Genomic DNA, 21,907 nt, shown 5'->3' on the forward strand with positions numbered 1-21,907 from the left:
CTGGCTACCAGTCTGAGGCTAACTGAGGCAGGTATACTCAGCAGAGCTGTGTTTAGGTGCTTCACTACATAAATGTCCTCTGTGGTGCGTTTATCACCACTCTTCAGTACCTCTCTGGCTACCCCCACTACAGAGAGAGCTACAGGGCCTGGCCCAAATAGTGTTTTTTTACCTGGGGTGAGGTTGTATGCGGTGCCTCTGCATATCTGTCTGTAAACCTGCTCTGGTATGACAGTAACCTCACATTAGTATGCCTTACTTGTAAGTCTACTGTCCATGCCTGTTCTCCTGCATCAACAGTTCCCAGGAATATGTTGTCATCTTCCGTGACAGCACTCACACTTTTAGTAGACTTGCACACTTTGCCATAATGTCCTCTCTTACCACAGTTGTAGCAGTCTGCAGTCTTTGCCTGGCACTGGAATTTAGCGTGTGACTTACCACAGTTAGAGCATGACCAAGCCTCTGCTCCTGATTGTGCTTCATGCTCATCTTTGTACTGTTTGGCTGGCTGTCTTTTATCTTTCCAGGCTTGCTGTTTCGCTGTCCTGGTGTGAACGGCATCCACTGTAGTTTTAATAGCATATGTAGCATCTCCTCTGAGATCTGATTGTTGCCGTTTAATGTCCTCTGCCTGCCTGACCATGTTAATGGCTTTAGCCAGAACCAGTCTGCTCTCCATCTGCATTTTCTGTGAAAGCACATTGCCTACCACAATCCTGTCTCTCAACAGTTCTTCGCGCAGTGCCCCATACTCACAATCTTCAGCCAGTGCATATAAAGCTGTTATAAACGAGTCTGCAGATTCGGACTGCCCCTGAGCTCACTGGTTAAATTTTGCTCGTTGGTAAATCACATTTTTCTTTGGCACGAAAAAGTTTGTGAAGCTGTCCCTGACGGAGCTGTATACCAGTTTCTGTTCAGCGGTTAATGTTAACCCTTTTAGCACGTCATCAGCCTCGTCCCCCATGCAATATATTAGCGTGTTCACCTGATTATCCGATGACTTCTGCAGGTCGCTAGCCATTCTGAAGCGCTCGAACCGTCTTATCCTCTTTTCCCAGTCTTGTGGCTTCGAAAAGTCGAAGGATTCCGGTGGGTTTATTGAGAACGTAGCAGATGTTTTAGCAGGAGGCTGTGGAGGGTCGTTCTGTTCTGGCCCACGTTGCCCGGCGGCTTGCTGTCCTCGTTGCGACATGCTTGCTAACTTTGCCGGGCTTGCGTTTCTCCAGTTTTATTTATTCTTTTCCCCCTTCTTCCCATATAATGTCCGCTATCCTTCCACTCACTGTAGCACCACTTCTGACACCATGTCGTGTTGGGTTCTTAAGATATGTAAGAAAGACGCAGCAGGGTAGATTCACATGGCTTAACTTTATTCACTCCCCGAAACTCTCCCCAATACCGCCCCCTGGTGCCCAGACAGTCTCACCTATTATAGATCACACCACATGGGTGAAATAAATATACAGTGAAAAATTCAAATTCAAAAAGTTTTGGCTGCAAGACGCTAGCTTTCAATAAAGCCACCGGAGTGACGTAGGACCGCCCTTTTTGGCTCTGGTCTGTATCTTTGTCACGCCCCAAAATTTACATCCAGACCAGCCCACTCACTGGTGTTCCTGCCCAGTCCGAGGTAGCGTAGATCTCCGATAATAGTTTAGCTGCCCGCTGCTCTGTAGGCTACTTCTAAGCAATAACAAGTATATTGAAAATGGACCACGGACGTAAATGCTGTGTTCCAGGCTGTACAGGGAAGGCTTACACTTATAGTCTTCCCAAGGACCCAAATATTCGACAGGCATAGCTGCTGTTTGTCTATGAGAAGATCCCGGCGTAGTTTGACACGCAATTATACATTTGCTCTGAACATTTCACCCAAGACAGTTTTGTCAACCTTGGACAATTTCAAGCAGGATTTGCTAAGAAGCTGTAACTGAAAAGAGATGCTGTTCCGACCGTACGCTCATCGCAACCGCAAGCTGTAAGTAGGCCTAGGCTACAGTATGATTTTGTCGCTAACAGTTATTACCAATGCTAACTTCTCCTGTATCTACTACTATAGGTAGAATATGTGATGTAGTTTATTGTAAATGGGGCTGGTGCTGAGTAGAATCACGATAGTTTGTTTGCTAAGCTGTAAAGTTACCCATTAGTCGATCCCATTATTATTTCAAATGATATCTAGTCAATCTGTTGGAAACAGTGTTGTGTAGATACAATAGATTTATTTGCACGTTTTTTTTTTCAGACTACCAGTACATCACAAGAACGACAATACACGACAGACGCAGAATGCCAAACCGATGCTCCAAGTGTGGCATTTCACGGGACACAACTGTCTTATATGACATTAGGACCTCGCCTACGAAGCAAAGGTAACCCTTCTAATTACTCTTACAAAACCTTATGGGGTTTGTGTGTTCCAAACATGTGTAGCATTATGCCTGGGTAGCATTTAGCAGAGCAGGGTTATCCAAGTATGTTTACCATGATGACTGGGTGCTTTTATCAATTATGTGAGCCATTCACACAAAATTAACGAACCATTCATAGTATGAATAGAACTATTGTTCATCTGTATTATCACTGATTGGTCTGATCTCAAACAATTGCATTACCTTTTGTGGGGGAGGCTGGTGAAAATTATTCGGTCAATAGGTATGAATGGGTTTATATACAAACGATTGAATAGTAAATTGTGTGGTGAAGATGCCTTTTCATTTACTTCTGCTATTGTATCACAGCAATACATTGTCCTTAGGCACTGAGCTATCCGTAAGAAATACCACTAAAATACTCTCCCCCTCCCTCGCTTGAAGGCAAACAGGCATCAGTGCAATACCAAAGTGTGGCAGAAGGCACAACAGCTCCTTCAGTCTCTGGGCCATTGTCTTCAACTCCTTTGAAGGGTCTGAGGCCAGAAAAGAGACCTCGTCTTGTATTTGAGGAGGAGGTGGAGGATGTTTCCTACGCAGGAACTGATCCTCAAGATTTAACATTTGATCCTGCACAGTCAGTTACAATGGAGACAGAATCATCTCAGCTTGAGTAAGCAAAGTTTCCTCCGTATGCGCAGCACCACACAAGAGGGGATGACAACACGGACACTTCTTCCAAAGAAACCCCAGAACCAGCTTACAAAAGTCCTGTAGGACAAGTGTCTGCATTGCCTGCAAACAGAACAGGGTGGAAGAGCACACTTTTTTTTACTATTTATTTTATCATTAGTATTTATTTTACATTTCAGAGTATAACACTGGATGATTGTGTTGACACAAAATAAAGTTTGTCATTCTGTTGTCTTGATCAAACTGTGTTTTTTTGTAATATGCTCAACTAATAATGAATGCTAATTGGTTATAAACACTTTATTTATATACTGTATCAGATTGGCCTCACCTTTCCATCCCTCTATTCTCAAGCGGCCATAGTCAACCCTGTAAATATCCATTGCATTTAGCAAAGAATACATATTGAGGCACAGCGGATCGAGGCCAGGATGGTCAATCATACAGGTTATTGCTTCAGAAACCTGCAGACTGGCTGCTAACTTTTTAGCTAACAGGACATCTTGATCAAAAAATACCAAGAGGATGCAGGTTATAAAACAGTGCAAATTAATAACATTTTGCTTACAATGTTAAAACAAACCTAATACAAAGTTATGCTTAGGCTACGACATTGAAGTGCGAGTATTAGCCTACACTAGGAGCTAGGCTATTACTGTACAGCTAACAGGTGATGTTGCAAATTCAAGACAATTCGAAATGGGGGGCATAGAACAGCACCAGAGGCATTTTCAGCTCAACCAATGTTACATACCCTATTCGGAGACCTTAAGGAACAGTGTAAAATACCCAAAAAACCCAGTCAATCACCTCTTCAACAGTATACCATATCAGCCCATTGAGCTAATCTCAGCATTGGGAAATATCATGGTCAGTTACTGTATTAAAAAATATGCCGTTTCTCCTGTGGCAAGCATTATTAGATTTGGCCTGAGTTTCAACAGCTGTAATTCAATCATATTTTGACATACCAAGGTGAGATTGTTTATGGTACTTCAGAGTGATGTCATCTTGAACCCTTTTCGGTTTGAAAAACCACCAGTCAAAATTATATTTGATTTATGGACACAAAGATATTGAGGCAATGTAGCCTGACGTAGGCATACTCATAATTCTAGTCAGAATATGAGTCTGATAACTCCATTGGGCTGTGACTAAGGGGCGTGTTTCAACCGAACTCGTAAAACAAATGCCTCTTTGCTCAATTTGATAGACAACCAATCAGAGCAACGTAATATGTTGTTTGTTGAAAACAAATTCAACCCAAGCGCTCTTTCGTGACGTTGTTGATTACGTTCCTGTTGATCATCTGTCCATCATCGTATAAAGCCCGCCCTGGCAATTTCATTGGTCTGACCAGCTCCTGGTCTTATATAGTTTGTCCCCAATACGAGCCCCTCAAGACCCAACTTCCCGACCAAATGTTTTTGTGGACGGGGCTAAGTTGGGCTGGCAGCCAGGCTAGAGGCAATGTGGACATTTACACGAATACACCCCTTTCAGCCATTTTGCATTGTATTCCTTATTCATTTTCACCCTATAGGAAGACATGTATTCCAAACATGTAGACCAAGTTTGAAGACAGTTGGACTTACGGATCAGGAGGAGAGCAGTTCTTTAGGTTTACCCAAAGTTTCACTGTACAGCTAAATCTATCATGGCGGACCTTATCGGTCCTGGAGGCTTTTTTGTTCCCCATGAGAAATAAGTAGTCTGGGAGTGACATGTTGTATCATTGGGCCAAATTTGAAAAAATTGGGTCAAGCTATTGAGCCATTTCATGGAGAAATATAATAATAAGAATACTAACAAAAATAATACGGAGGAATTACTTCGAAATACTTAAAGTCTCTTAAAGTAGTAGGCTATACACGTTCCACATTCTGAAACCTCAGCCTTTGCATGGGTTGTACCATGTGAGGGAGTTCACCCCTCCCAAATAGAGTTGGTTGGGTCCATAGCCCGTCTTTTCCAAAAAGTTTTCCCAGATCGGCTACCTATATCTGGGACGGGCTGCCCTACCGTAACGATACGCGTCAGGGAGGATGGATGGGAGCAGGGCCGGAGAGATGGCATCGCTAAACAAGGTTTTACCAATTGAAAAACTTCTGTATATTTTACATAAATCTCAAAAAACTATTTTGCGGTCATATAATGGCCAAACATTTTCGCTCGCCCACAATGCACGCTTGCATTAACTCAAGAAGTTCCTATCTTGTATCATATCAAACCCATACGTCCTAGGTTGGGGCAAAGCTCCTAATGTTTACAACTGGCTCCGTGCCTGATTAACACTCGGATCGTTAAGCAGTCTCAAAAATGGTATCAATATAAAAAATAATACAATCCCTTCCTGTAATCATGATACCCCCCAGAAAAGTTCACTGCACCACCAGTGCAGGGTAGAAAAATTATTTATATTCGTAACGGCAAGCTGCGATTGGAAGCGAAATGAAATAGGAGCTAAAGACCAAGGGTGGAGGCTTGGTCGACACACCATTTCAAGAAAGGATGTGTGTGCGTCTCGCCAAGCTGGCGTGTGTGTCAAGTAGGGTGACCCCCTGTCCCTCTTTGCTCTGTATCGCACAGCATTTTCAATATGCGACGTGCGGGACAAGGGGAGCAAATGCTGTGCGACACAACGCAAAGGGAGCCAGGTGGTCACCCTAGTGTCAAGGGGCAGGATGAGTCTGTGAGAATTTGGAGCACGGGCGCTGTGGAGCAATTCAATTGAATTCAACCATTATATTGACATACCAAGGTGAAATTGTTTATGGTACTTTAGAGTAATCTCAAGTCATCTTGAACCCTATTAGGTTTGAATAACAATCAGTGAGAATTATATTAGATTTATTGACACAAAGATATTGAGGCAATGTGGACATTTACATAAATACACCCCTTTCAGCCATTTTGTATTGCATTTCTTATTCAATTTGACCCTTTATAAAAACATGTATTCTACACATCTGTAACACATTTCAAGTCGATTGGATCCATGGTTCATGAGGGTTTTGAAGGTTGTACCAAGTTTGGACAGTACAGCAAAATCTATCATGGCAGAGCTTCTGGGTTCATGAGGCTTAACCCAATAGGTGGCTTTGCTGCTTGGCCCCCAATAAAAAGAAAAGGTAGAAACACTGTTTGGCCCCCAAATAGACTTACTAGGTCACTGAACAAAATTAAAGGATCCTATAGTAGTAAAATGATCCAAACGTACCATCACTACGGTAAGTTACACTGCTGGAGAGTGGCGAAAAATACAACTAGGCCTATTTTCTAAGATTAATCATTTGCGAGTTTTCTTGAATTCATGCCACTCAATTGTCTAACATCATGTGACTGTGACGCAGAGTTTTTCTCACTGTATAACCGAAGGGATCGTAAACAAGCGCGCTAGGGTAGGGGTGAGAGAGCAGAAGCGGCTAACTGTAGTTACGTTTCGACTTACAAGTGTTTGTGGATAAAATATATCTTTCCAACTTCAGCTACAGTGATAGCTACGTTTGGAAAGGAGAAAGGGGCAGATAGTGTGGGTTTACCGACGAGAGCCAAATAGTCTGCACAAAGGTATCAAGCGCCTAGTCTTCTATCTACATTAGAAAGGCGTATTTACCCGATACACTTGTCAATACTATAATGGATAATTCTGGAACTAAACAACGTTGTTGCGGTAAGTTACATGTGTGTCAAGCTTCTTATTTTGTTCCGTTGTCATGCGTGTCGATTTTTATTATATCTAGCCTTTTCGTTCCCATTGATGACTTTCCAACCAGAAAAGTAGGCTATCCATTGGGCTACATATTGATTCCTAATACTTTTCTTATTTTTCTTCAGAATCTATGAAAGATTTTTTTACATCAGCTAAGTTTCTTATCTATCTGGGACATGCCTTATCAACTTGGGTAAGTGAATTGTAGAGTGCCATAAGAAACTGTGCTAATTGCTCCGATCACAGCGCATTTTATAGAAACGCATTATCCTGTTGACATGTTAGCCTAGCTCATCTAAACTAAATAGATTACAATAGGCATATAGTTACGGTACCTCCGATGTCTATGCAAGCTTTATAATAACATACATAAATAATCTCAATGCCGAATGTGTATCTGATTCTTAGGGTGATCGAATGTGGAACTTTGCTGTGGCAGTCTTCCTTGTGGAGCTGTATGGCAACAGCCTCCTTCTCACAGCCGTGTACGGACTGGTAGTTGCGGGGTCAGTGCTTTTACTAGGGGCTATTATCGGCGATTGGGTGGACAAAAGTCCTAGACTCAAAGGTAGGGTCAGCAGATTCGAAGTATTTGCCTTCACATTGACTTTCTTTAAAACAATTTTTTTGACTAAACCTATGATGCAAATCTAATTTGACAGTGGCTCAGACTTCACTGATTGTCCAGAATTGTGCTGTCATACTGTGTGGAATCCTGTTGATGGTGGTTTTCCAGTTTCAAGAACAGTTGGCAGAGATTTACAATGGATGGGTTCTGGTAAGATTCCTTACTTACTTACTTAAACACATTTTGTGCAATCAAATTACTTCTCGGTCGTGATTAGAAATCCTATGTGAACACACCAGAATCTTTTTGCCATTATATTGTTATCTAACAAATCAGATTTATTGAGCATTCTCTAATGGTTGTGTTCAGTCAGTGTTCTCAAATCAGACAGCCTGTGGGTCTGCATTTTAAATGTACATAGGTTTGAAGACTGCCTATTTGGTCAAGGGGTTTTTAAAGGTAGAGGTTTTTGTTCCATTGGAAGTGTTTTCTTTTCTAGTAGCGGGACTGAAAAAGTGTCTTGTTCAGGACTGTGCAGTCAGACAGTTTACATGTTATTATACGTGCCTTGGTAGAACCATTTCCATTGCGACTTAGACCAGAACAGCTGCTGAGACCAGAACAAAAACAAACAAAACAGGCCATTTGTATCACTGTTGTACAGGCATATGGTTTCAAAGATTTCCGCATGATTTTTCTGTGAATCAAGGTGAAACACAATTTAGCTGTGTTTGTTGAACATTGTCTTGTTGGAATCACATGTTCAGCCACTCTCATACAAAATGTGCAAAGCTTATTTTCCTAAATGACCCTGACCTTGAACTAAAACCTTTACAGACATCGTGCTACATACTAGTCATCACCATCGCCAACATTTCTAACTTAGCCAGCACTGCTACCTCCATTACCATCCAGAGAGACTGGGTAGTTGTTGTGGCTGGACAAGATAGCAGCAAACTTGCAGGTTAGTGTTGGTGGAAATCATTAAGGGTCTAGAAATAAATACAGTTAAGTCACTCATTTTTGTCATATTCACCCTATCACCTTTGTTATCTGGTTTATGATATTCATTGACATTCTGTTACACTACTCCTTATCTCCAAGGTATTCTTTTCACAAGTCATGAAGGTCTGTTTCTCATCTGCAGAACTAAATTAGATTGGCCTGATGAGCATTGCACTTAAACATATTTTGGAAAAAATTAATCTGTTGAAGAAGTATGTGGAAAAACATATTCTTTCCATAAATAGACCCTTTTCAATGAAACCCCAAATTGCGCTCAGCTGCATTCCATTTCAAATAGTTCTCACCCAAAGACCCTTATTGGTCAATTATGTTGGAATGGCATTAAATACATTTGACATGAATATATGTGTACGAATATGTGTAGTATTGTGAAAAAGCTATACTGAGCTATTGATATCTTCTCTTCTTTAACCCTCACCCCTTTTACTTCCCTTAACTAGATATGAACGCAACAGTCCGAATTATTGATCAGATGACCAACATCCTGGCACCCATGTTAGTAGGACAAATTATGGCTTTTGGCTCCCATTTCATTGGCTGTGGATTCATTTCGGGCTGGAACTTGTGTTCAATGTGTCTGGAGTACTGCCTGTTGTGGAAAGTATATCAGAAAACCCCTGCACTGGCTGTGAAAGCTATCAAAAAACAAGAGGACCTGGAGCTTAAATACCTCAACACTCAGAAAGGTAGCAACATCCATTTAAAAGTAAATAAGTAATGGCATAAGATTTAAACCTATTGCAAGATTGAATTTTATCAGCATTATTTCAGTCTTACTTCATGTAAGGTATAATATTGTGTGTCAAAATGTATAAAAAATACTATAATTGGCATTGCTATGCAGAAATAATTATGAAAGCACTCTAAAATTCATCCCATCAACCTCCTTTTTACCGTCTTATCCCCATGCAGATTTGGAAAATGGCCAGAGCCCTGTTGAGTCCTCGCAGCTCATGAATGAGACTGTGCTGGACAAAAAAAAACACCCTATGAAAGTTAGCTGTTGCTACCAAATGATGGAACCCATACGCACCTTTAAAGCAGGCTGGGTCGCCTACTACAACCAGTCCATATTCTTTGCTGGCATGTCCCTGTCCTTTCTTTACATGACTGTCCTAGGCTTTGACTGTATCACAACTGGCTATGCATACACACAGGGTCTTAATGGCTCAGTGCTCAGCCTGCTGATGGGTGCTTCGGCTGTGTCTGGGATCTGCGGTACGGTAGCCTTTACCTGGGTACGGAAGAAGATTGGTTTGATTCGTACAGGTTTCATCTCGGGTATGGCCCAGCTCTCCTGCCTCATTCTGTGTGTGGCGTCTGTCTTTACACCTGGCAGCTCTTTCGACCTCAGTATCTCACCCTTCCAGGACATCTATAGTCGCCTGATAGGGGACAGTGGCCCCTTGCCAAACGCTGATGACAGTCTGACGAGTTCTCTGTATGGAACTGAGCTGTTTCTTAATAGCTCCACTGTCCCACCTGCAGAGGAGCTGCCACCTTTGCAGTCCTACTTGTCAGTCAGCCTGCTGTTTGCAGGGGTCATTGCTGCTAGAGCAGGTGAGTATCAAAAACGTGTTGTCATTTAGAATATTTATTTGCATTCGCTTTTTCCAGTTGTTTACCATAAGATGTGCACGGCATCCTAGGACAGTTACAATACCTGATATTTTTCCATGGATTTACCCCAGACACTCACTTCAGGGTTGCAACGTGTGAAAAAATATAGTTGTAATAGACAAAAAAGCAATTTGAGTGCAGTGAAGAGTCCCATCTAATGGGAATCTAGCAGAACTGTACCCGCTTCCATCACATGAACACATTTAGTTTCTATCTGGCTAACTAGTTTTCATGCTATCATACAAAAATATACGATTTAGCTAGATTTTGAGCGTGCTATTTGTGGAGTGTCCATAATATATTGTCATCAATTCAAAAACATTTTTTTAATCAAACTTATTAATGATGTCTGCTTTAGACAGTATGTTAACAGTTCCCTTTTATTCCCCTTAATTCACCCCAAAAATCTCCACCTGATATTTCATGCAGCCTATTAATGACAACGTAATACAAGGCAGAATAAGGCAGAAAAGTAGGAAGGCCGTGTTGTGCGTGTGGACGTGTTTCAAATAGATGTTGTATTTTACGCTTCAAATGTTTGTTTACTGGAAATGTTGTACTAGCGCCAACAGTGGAAGAACATGGTCTGGAGCCCTGAAGTGCCTCCAACACACACTGGACCGTAAAAATTAGATTATGTTTCATAATTTGGGGATAAAACACACACAACCCCTTACTTAACCTCTATCATGAGAATTTATAAACTATAGTAAAACATTGTATCTTAATACCACCTAATGTTTGGCAGACTGTCTGCCCCAAGCACCCCTCCAAAGTTTGTCTGATCTGATATGTTTTCAGACCAATATTGTCAACCTTTGATGCCAATATCCGACGATTACTACCATCTGTTAGTTTCCGTTCAAATCCTTTTTATGTGGTTGTAAAATACAATTGCCACTCCAAATCACGGTTGCTCTTTCCACTTTCTCAAGGTCTATGGTCCTTTGACTTGACTGTGACCCAGCTCATCCAAGAAAATGTGATTGAGTCAGAGAGGGGAGTCATCAACGGCGTTCAGAACTCCATGAACTACCTCCTGGACCTGTTGCACTTCATCATGGTGATTTTAGCACCTAACCCAGAGGCTTTTGGGCTGCTGGTCATTATCTCAGTGTGTTTTGTCGCCATGGGCCACATCATGTATTTCAGGTTTGCCTTCAACAGTCTTAGGAGTCGGCTGTTCCTCTGCTGCTCACCAGAGCATAAGTCGGAGGCAGACCCAGCCTCACTTCCTACCACTGTGTAATACCCCTCGTAACCCATTTTTCTCTAGTCTTGAAAACTTCTAGATATTTTCTAAACATCCCTGTTTCTAGCTGTGGTAACCCTAGATAATGCTATTGTGCCTCTGTATCTAACACTGCTATATGCGGCACATAGCCATTAAATGGCATCAGTCAATTTCAAAGGTGTAGTGTGGCACCAGGTGATAAGGAACACCTTAAGAAAAATGTCCTAGCTGGATAAGACAAATCAAACATTTCCAGTATTGTTTATTGCAGCTCATCAACAGGGGTTGCACTACTGGCGATAGCCTCATGTTAACACTTCAAACACTGACTTCAGAAATGTATTTGGATGTTCTTGTTTGAAGAGGAACATGTTTAACATTTGCACAACCCAAGCAAGGCATTGAGTCTTATAAATAAGTGGGGTAGAAGGGCATGCAAAATATTTATTTAGCTGCACATCCATATTGTTATACTGTATATTCTGCTAGATCTATCTCAGCCATTGTGGTGCTAGCAATCGTTTTTAAGCAAACTGGAAAAATATATAATCACATCAATGATGCTCTGTAACCAAAACTGTTTTGCATCTAAAGCTTAAAAGTGGGGAAGTGAGGGAAAACCTGTTGTTTTCTTTTCATATAACATTCAAAAAAAATTGTGATTTGAGGTGACAATGATGATACTTACATTTACTAACACTTTTGTAAAGAAACCAGGACAACTAAATATAGCCCTCCTGAGTTTGTACTTCACTGTTCCTTTAAAATTGTATTTTAATACTATTAGTTGTCATTTGATTCTAATGTTTAGCTATGGTGTAAACTAACCAAATGCAGACAGGTGACAATATTGAATGAGAATTAACCAACAAAGCAGGTGACAAAAGTGTACGACTTTAAAATCAGGTCTCCATTTTTGCCACTTCAAGTTGAGTAAGAGCATCACTTAACATTGAATAACTTTTTTTTTTTAGGCCATTAACATTTTTGAATTTAGGATATTGAGTTGAGACAACATGCAAGAGATACAGACAGTTTAACAATGAGAACTGCCAGTGAAAATGCAGCCATGAAGCTGTTTCAGAGTTGGCATTGGGTAAAATCATTTGAGATTTTTGATGTTTGAATTTTTATAGTTGCAGGGAACTTTACTATCTTACTACCCATATAACATACATAGCCACCATACAGTTTTTAAGCATCATTATTGCCCGCTCTAGCTTGTCACCCGTTTCATCCGTCATCTGTTTGGTAAGGTTAGGCAAAGGAAAAAAAAAAAATATTTTGATTATCACACAGGCACTTTACGTGATGGAAGTTTGTTAATAAACAAAGATACTTTGTCACCTTAAGGAATCACTTCAGCTATTTGCACAGGCTGAAATCCTGCCCTTCCCAAGAAAAATGCCCCCGGCTGAAGCTCTCAGGAAGTGTCACTGGTAGGCCCATGGTACAACATCGTAGTTTTCTATTCTCTACCAGACTCTGCACATTCCTGAGACCAAACATAGCTACTTTACTGTGCGTGACATTTAACATCTGTTCCAAGTTTACTTCAGACTTAGTGAAATGTTATACAGAGAATAAAACACCATATTTACGTATGTCATAGTTGACAACTTATTGTGCCTCTTGAACAATTCCAACACAATTATTTGTTTAATTGTAATCCTGGTTTGAAAGGTGCATGTCTTCAAAAACAAGTGAACGATTCATTCCTCCAGTTCAAAACCATAGCAGACCTGAGCCACAGAGGTGGTTGGTTGTAAAAAAGAGAAATTGAATGAGTTTAAAGATGAGAAGTTACACTACATGATGCAAACAGTAAGGCAATTATTTTACTTTAGGTGAACTGTTGAGTCATACAGACTTACAGGTTTGTCAGGTTCAGATGGCTTTCTGAAAAGAAAGCCATAAAGAGGTCAATGTTTATGCTAAGCATGGGTTGAACTGTTATTGCTATAACATAAGCACATAATTCAATTGGAAGGATTGTACATTCAGGAATCTTAAAGGTGCTCATCCCAATATCAATATGTCAATTGAGAACTTGACACACTAAATTTATTGTATGAAATGTGTATAAAATAATTTTTATGTATGCTATTATTGGATCATACTGTCTTTATTTCTGATGCTGGAAACCTATTTACATCTAAATGTTTTTATTGACTATTGTGTTTTTTTCTGATTTAGAAATATGTTTGTAAAATGGTTCTCTGCCTCCTGTGCGAAGAGCAATGGTTTTGTACAACTCAAGTACAAAATATCTTGCATTATTCAAGTATACAAAGCAGGCACATAATGGCTTTTTCCTTTCCATATTTTTATGAATTATGTAATCAGTGTCCAATCACCAAAACTTAAATGGTGTATCATGACACTCATTTGAGATAAACAAACTGATGACTTGTATCACATTCTCTTAAATAAATTTGATCTCTCCTTTATTAACATAATCATGACTCGCCCATTGGGCTTGATGTTTGTTGAAACAAACCTTTTTACAAATGAATTCCAATGGCTTGATTTCCTCATATACATTCTTATAGTGAGAATACAATATGGCTTTAAAGCAGCTGACTTCTGAACCAGTGTTAGGCAACTCTCATGCATGCAGACTATATAAGAAAGTGTATTGTTTCACAAAATGTCAAGGTTTCCATTACTGTGGAAACCCTGAAACATGTATTATGTACAAAGGACAATTGTGTTAGCCATTTTAAGAAACCCTCTCTGTAGGAGCTACAAGTTCTCCCTTGCTCTGGCCTGGCAGCCACAGTGCAGGGTCACATTCCACAATGGGATTAGCTTGTAATTTTTCTCAGCCTTTTTTTCACCGTAAGCACCTGCGTAAAATATACTGATTTGTAGCTGTATGACCCAGGCTTAGGGGTTGACCCAGGCTCTAGGCACCGACATGTTTGGCTGACTACGTTTTTTACAGCACTGCCTGCTCAAAAACTTACATTTTCTCCGGAGTCAATGAAGTTTGAGAACAATCAGATATGACAGAACTAACAAGTACATGCTCCATGGGTGGCGTGTTGCAGTACATTGTTTCTACAAAACATTTTATTGTGGCCATTCTATAACTTTGTGCTCTGCTTTTGTACACAGTAAAACACTTCCATAGTTACACAAACCCCTTTATCATCAGTTGTTAAAGGAGAGAACTGTGATTGAAGTCCAATGTCTATGTCAATAAACAGTGTGCATTGAGAAGATAAGATTCTTCGATTCCTAACACTAACAAGCTGCTCTTAAAGAAACACCTAATATTTTATCAAAGCTGCATCAAGGATGAGCTACATTGGATACGTTGGGATGATGCCTTCAAGTTCAACAAATGTCACAGGCACGTCAAGACAATTACACACCTTCATCACACATGTGCTGGTCTAAAATGCTGGCCACAATCTCACCACTGCTGTCTGACACTTGACTGCTTGATGTGGCAAGTGTTAACTTTGGCTAGTCTACAGTTATAGAGTTGTAACATGATGAGTGTTTATGACTGGTAAAAGAGATAAATATTCAACAGCCTTTTTATAACTTGGTAATCTGATGCAGGAAGCCAGAACAAAATAAGCACCACTCCAATAAAGTTAAAGGATTGGAATTTGTATGCACATTAAATGCATTTACAGTATGATGGCATCACCATGCTTAAAACTTATTTTAAGAGCAAAACAATACTATGGCCCAAAACATAGAGCCATATCAATGCTAAAATGGTTTAAAAACAAGAACGTGAAAGTACTTCAGTGACCCAGTTAAAGCCCAGACGTGAATCCAACTGCAAATCAATAAAGAGACTGTTCACTGCCACTTCCTATTAAACTTAATCTCCACAGAAGAATCTGAGAGAATTAATCAAGCCAGATGGATAAAGCATTGCAGAAATGACCAAAAGGAGAGGATTCTACAAAATAATTAGCCTGGCTCTGCCCTCCTACGTACTTCCACTCAATTTTCATTTTGCTTCTGTACTAGGTCTGGGAATTTGGCATATAAGTCTGTTTTCTCAAATCAACTTTTTGAAGGTCCAATCAGCGAACAGAGGGAGTGGCTGAGAACGATGATGTTGATGTATTGCGCTAGTTTGAGTTGTAGTTCAGTAATGGTGGCGGAGAAAGATGCGAGCGAAGCTCTTTGGTCCATTGTGGCAACGCTGCCGAATATCCAGAAGTTATAGCCGGAGCAAGAACAATCCTTGCTGAGTTTTGTTGGTGACCATGATGTTGTGGCCCTCCTCCCCACGCGGTTCGGGAAAAGTTAGATTTTCCGGCTATGGCAGCTAGCTCCATTACAGTAGTGGTGAAGGAGTTGGCTAAGGCAAACGCTAGCGATTGGTTATGGCATTGGTTATCAGAGTGGCTCTGGGTAGATCCAATAGTTTTAAACTTCAACTGAGTACCCGTCTTCAAGGAATTTAACGCTTGTCAATGGAGCGATCCCAGTCCCTCTGAACAAGTGTACGAGGGTCTGGTTAGGACCAGGCTACAAAATAATGGCTTAGTGGTGTGAATACTAATGAAAATGAGACTTAAAGATATCTCATTCTCTACAACACCCTATAACAAAGATTAAACTTTCTCATAGAAAGATTAATCTATAAAAATGATATAATATTTAAATCATAGAGGCTCTGAAGAACTACAGATATCAATGGGTATTAATCATTTGAGGTCACAACTGTGAGTGCAAGCTCATGTTCACAACCATCAGGCTAGTTACGATAAAACCATGTCAACTATAACAGACAAAAAAATCCATTAAGCTCTACTATTGCATTGGTTTGTATAGTAATCTTGTCACTCCTATCTGGAAAGTTCCAGTTTTTATGAAACTGATATCCCAACGCAAGCTACAAGCACTGTGCTAGCACAGTGCTTGTCTCTGCCAAGGTGCATCATGACTCAGCTCAGGATGACAATACGGAAAGCTGAGAAAGGCACCAAGTTCCTAGAAGGTAATGTGAGTCACATCAGAGTTCATGATGTCTCTATTTATTATCACAGCAAGTAATAAAAAAAATATAGCTGCAATGGCGGATTCCTCCTAAACATTGCGAACCATTTCAAAATTGACATGATATAGACATGTATTTCATACACGTAAACAACATTTCAAGATGATTGGAGCAATGATTTTAATTAAAGGTTTGAAATTCTTCACAAATTGTCACTGTAGAGAAAAATCCATGCTACAGACATTATGGGTTCTTGAGATTTTTTTGTTCCCCATGAGCAATAATAACTACTTACTAACCGAGAGTGAGGTCATGCCGGGAAATATCAAACTGAGGCTTGAACGTATCGACCGAGCGATAGCGTGGTTGATACGGCAAAGCTCTCAAGTCTTCTCAGTACACGGTGTGTTTCAGGTGTTGCCTAGCAACCAATTACTTTCGATAGAAAGTACCCATTAGCCAATCAGAACGCTCGTACAGTCGTTGCCATATAATAAGGATTATTATTGCCCTGCTCTGAAGTCATCTTCAAAATGAGCGATATCGAGGAGCTGAGGCTGCTAATAGCTTATCACTATTCCCTCTTGCAGGGGAAATGAGAAGACAATCGTTTTATTCTATACTAGCAGCAACAAATGTAGGCTATGCTTTTAAATCTATACAATCTTCATGAATAATAAGTAGGCATTTTTATATAAAATGTACAGAAAGATCAGTAGTAAAAATTACAGTTAGGCTAATAAACTGACCCATCTGCAACCGACGCAAGCAAGCACACCCTACAATTATCCCAGAAATGGTACCCTCTCTAGTTATTTTTATTAGGGTTCCTCTGGTAGGAGGGAACCTATTGTTTTTGTTACTATTATTAGGGTTCTTCCGGTAGGAGGAAACATTGTTTTTGTTAGTATTCCTATTATTATTGGTGGCCAAGCAGCGAAGCTGTGGAGATACTTAAGTGTTTCTACCTTTTCTTACTATTATTATTATTACACATCTTCTCCCATTGGAGTTTATTCATAGTTTTCAGTTACGTGACATCCACGGTGACCGGGGGGCTATTGCTCAAAAGTAGAATAAAGAAATCCAGGATAACTGAAAAGGCCCCGCTTGACTTAGTGTGATTCGCTCATCGCGGCTTAATCGGTTGCACGTTTGCCGAGCCAGGAAGAGAAGGTGAAGCTATGTCAATCCAGGTGTACATAGTTGGGATAAGTGCAGCTTCACGGATTTCTTAAATCGACCACGGTATCGATCACAAATTCACTGATGCAGATATGGAGAAGACGCAGCATATTTTTCAACCGCTGAGCAGCAATTAATAGATTTATGTAGCCTGACGTTGTCATACTCATAATTCCAGTCAGAATATGAAAACTCTCCGTTGGGCTGTGACTACGGGGCGTGTTTCAACCGAACTCGTAAAACAATGCCTCTTAGCTCAATTGGATAGACCTACAACCAATCAGAGCAACGTAATATGTTGTTTGTTGAAAACGAATTCAACCCAAGCGCTCTTTCGTGACATTGATGATTACGTTACTGTTGATCATCTGTCCATCATCGTATAAAGCCCGCCCTGGCAATTTCATTGGTCCGTCCCGATTCTGGTTTTCTGTAGTTGTCCCCAATACGAGACCCTCCAGACCCAACTTCCCGACCAAATTTTTTGTGGGCGGGGAGAAGTTGGGCTGGCAGCCAGGCTAAGATTTATGAGGAGGTGAAGCATATTATTTGCAAAAAGGGTAATACGGCAGCCGTTATAAAAGGTCACATGACATGAAAACTTCACTATAGGAGGTTATTTAACATTAATATGAGTTCCCCTAGCCTGCCTTTGGTCCCCCAGTGGCTAGAAATGTCGATAGGTGTAAACCAAGCCCTGGGTATTCCCTCTCCGCCTTAGAGAAAATGAAAGCTCAAACGCTCGGTTTGAAAATCTCCTCCTTGTGACGTCACAAGGAGGAAGGTTACCTCCCCTCTCTCTGCTTTGCTCGGCCAGATAATCTGGCCCACCCATGAGAAACTGAGCTATGACTGTGCAAGTGTGTTTATCCTCGAGAGACATGGCTTGGAAACAAACAAAGCATGACATTTGCTTAGTTTGGATGTAAAAAACAAAAGTATTTTTACAATTCCTTCATCCGAGTCTCTAAAGACCAAGTGTCTTAATTGTATTTTCTCTGGAAATACGCCAACACAACTTCTCAAAGTCTGTATGTCCGCGCCAAACATTTCAGCCACGACTGTTTCCTCAACTTGAGCTAATACAAAGCTGGCCTTGCTGAAATAAAATTCTGGATCAGTTCTAACTCTCCTTGGTCCAGCTACAAACCTCGGACAAGTAAGTTAACTGACGCTATATCATTTTGTTGCTTTATTGTATATGGTTACCTAGCTTGCTCCCCTTAGAATGTGGCTGTAACATTAGCTCTGCAGCTAACAGCTGAGTTACTGTCGCTAAAGTAAAGGTAGATAGCATAAAGTATGTGTGTGAATACACATGCTGTAACGCGAGTGTTGTACACTTCTTTGTTATTTGGATAACCACTCTGCTGTTGTTACGCTCTGCTGGCACGCGCGATATCCACCTTTCCCCTTCTTGCAATAATTATGAGTGTGCACCTCCGCAAACCAGGGTGATCTTGGACACTCGGGTGAGGAGAGGGGCGGAGTTGTCAACTGATCACCACCTGGTGGTGAGTTGGCTACGATGGTGGGGGAGGACGCCGGTCAGGCCTGGCAGGCCTAAACGTAATGTGAGGGTCTGCTGGGAACGGCATCGAGTCCGAATGGGCCATGTTCCTGGCCTCCATTGTTGAAGCGGCTGACCGTTACCGGTGCATGTTGCGACGGTAACCCTCGAACCCGGTGGTGGACTCCGGAGGTGAGGGATGCCGTCAAGCTGAAGAAGGAGGCCTATCGAACTTTATTGGCTGGTAGGACTCCAGAGGTAGCTGATGTGTACCGGCAGGCCAAGCGGAACGCGGCTTTGGCGGTCGCGGAGGCAAAAACCCATGCATGGGAGGAGTTCGGCGAGGCCATGGAGAATGACTTCCGAACGGCTTTGAAAAGGTTCTGGACCACCATCCGGCGACTCAGGAGGGGGAAGCAGTGCACTGTAAACACTGTATATGGTGGGGATGGTGCGCTGCTGACCTCGACGGGGGACGTCCTGGATCGGTGGAAGGAATACTTCGAAGACCTCCTAATTCCACCAACACGCTTTCCGACGTGGAGTCTGGGGACATTGGGGGGGGGCCCTTCTATCTCTAGGGCTGAGGTCGCCGAGGTGGTTGAAAAGCTCCGCGGTGGCAGGGCCCCTGGGGTGGATGAGGTCCACCCGGATTTCCTTAAAAGGGCAATTGACTGTTTTTTGGGGGTTTCACACTGTTCCTTAAGGTCTCCGAATAGGGTATGTAACATTGGTTGGGTTGAAAATGGCCCGGGTGCTGTTCTATGCCCCCTGATGGATCCTCTGAAATGTTCCTGGGAAAAAACACTAGCTTTTCTCCTTTTATGGTATGCTCTTTAATATTTAGATAAGCTGCGCGCTGATTGGTTGGTTTTCAACGAGTGAAGCTGGGGAGCAATAACGCACCACGGCCAACAGCAGCACTCGCTGAAACACCGAAGTTGGAGACTTGAAATAAAAACGCACAAATAAATCTATTGTGTCTACACAACACTGTTTTCAACAGATTGACTACATATCATTTGAAATGATAACATTACTTGTTTCCACTTCTGTTGCTGAAGCAAACTGGATTGACTTAGGTGGGTAGAACGTTAGGCTACAGCTTAGCAACCAAACCATATCGTGATTCTACTCGGCTTCAGTTAGCTAGCTAGCTCTAGATATCTTGCTGAAAAATAACATGACAAAGATCTGGACAAACATGCATCGTAAATTGTAGATTTACATTATACAGGTTATTTATTTGAATGAAACACAGTCAGGAACATGAATCAACGTTAGCCCCATTGCCAATAAACTAGGCTAAATTATCACACATTCTACCTATGCTCTTGCGTTAGCAAGCTAAACTTGTTTACATGCCTACAGTCTAGGTGTTAACTACTAGTAACAGTTACTAGCAATGCTAACGTATCCTTTATCTAGCACCTGCTTTTCTCCAGTTCTTTCAAATAGATTATCTAGACAGGCGTTAGCAATAAGCCAGACTGCTGTTCGTTTTCTGGCTATTTTTTCAGAAGCTTCCCTTCTAATGCCGACTACAGCTAGTCTAGCTAGAGTCATTTGATGTGTGTAGAAACGTATTTAGCATTCTACCTGGTATGCTATATACAGGAAACGTTAGCATTACTAATAACTGTTAGCACAACATCATACTGTCCTTATAGCTTGCGGTTGCAATGAGCATACGGTCGGAACAGCACCTCTTTCCAGGTTCAGCTTCCTAGCAAATCCTGCTTGAAATTGTCCAAGGTTGTCAAAACTGTCTTGGGTGAAATGTTCAGAGCAAATGAATGATTGAGTGTCAAACTTCGCCGGGATTTTCTCATAGTCAACAGCAGCCATGCCTGCCAAATGTTTGGCTCCTTGGGAAGACTGTGAATAGCCTTCCCTGTACAGCCTGGAACACAGCATTTACGACAGTGGTCCATTTTCAATATCCTTGTTATAATTCAAAATGTTCTTCTTTGTAATTCCTTATAAGTAGCCTACACAGAGCAGCGCGCAGCTAAACTAGTATCGGAGATAGACGCTACCTCGGGCTGGATGTACATTTTGGGGCGTCACAAAGATACAGACCAGAGCCAAAAAGGGCGGTCCTACGTCACACGGGTGGCTTTGTTGAAAAGCTAGCGTTTTACAGACACATTTTTTCTTTTTGAGATTTGCATTGGAAAGAGGTGTCAATGGACTTTGATATTCACTGTATGTTCATTTTACCCACCGAACCATCGTTATTCAACTATGACAAGGTAAAATCGGTTTTGCAATCAATCGCCCCTTTAAAACCTGCTTACGTTCCTGGAGTGTCATTATTGTGTTATTTAGTTTTGGAATTAAAGCCATTTTAGCAGAACCGTGTAACCGTACTTTCTATCAAAAGTAATTGTTTGCTTGGAAACACCTGAAACACCATGAGAAGACTTGAGAGCTAGCTACAATTAGCCTACCATTTATTTTCATTTACAAAATGTGAAGAGCTAAAGATGCCATATGATAAACAACTTACTAACCTCGACCGTTTAGTCATGCCTGGAAATATCAAACTGAGGCATGAACGAATCAACCGAGCGACAGCGAGGTTGATTCGGCAAAGCCGACAAAGCCGGCATGACCTCACTCTCGGTTAGTAAGTAGTTATTATATGGCAACGATACAGCATGCATATTAAACTTCAGATATTTTGGGCTGATGGGGTCAAAATGACATCCTTTTGAAAGTGACAGCTTTGAGGCGTGGTCTGAGTAAGTTGGGTTCTTTCTTATAAGAGGGGCTTTCTTGTAAGTCTATTCTTTAGTGTCATTAGGGCTCTCAAGTTTTATCAAAAGTTTGGTGTGAAATTACTATACCAGCCGACGGGCCATTGTCCATTGATTGGAAATAGCAGGACAATTTATCCTGTCTCAGTGTGAGAAATGGTTGAAATGGAAAATACAAGGTGTTGCGAGAGATATGGCTGAAATGCGTGAGCCCTGGGTTCATTGTGTCAAAGAAGAAGAAAAG

The 21,907-nt window shown here is 41.2% G+C and overlaps 1 protein-coding gene across 1 annotated transcript; it reads left to right on the forward strand.

Moving 5' to 3' along the window:
* Positions 1–6,423: 6,423 nt before the first annotated feature.
* On the forward strand, positions 6,424–13,690 carry slc40a1 (solute carrier family 40 member 1). Its single transcript, XM_047046867.1, has 8 exons — positions 6,424–6,744; positions 6,909–6,976; positions 7,192–7,351; positions 7,446–7,561; positions 8,189–8,315; positions 8,818–9,063; positions 9,290–9,937; positions 10,933–13,690. The coding sequence occupies exons 1-8, from the start codon at positions 6,711–6,713 to the stop codon at positions 11,244–11,246; spliced, it is 1,713 nt and encodes a 570-aa protein (XP_046902823.1). The 5' UTR covers positions 6,424–6,710; the 3' UTR covers positions 11,247–13,690.
* The last annotated feature ends 8,217 nt before the right edge of the window (positions 13,691–21,907 follow it).

Source organism: Hypomesus transpacificus, chromosome 23 (genome assembly GCF_021917145.1).
Source record: "Hypomesus transpacificus isolate Combined female chromosome 23, fHypTra1, whole genome shotgun sequence".
NCBI lineage: Eukaryota > Metazoa > Chordata > Actinopteri > Osmeriformes > Osmeridae > Hypomesus > Hypomesus transpacificus.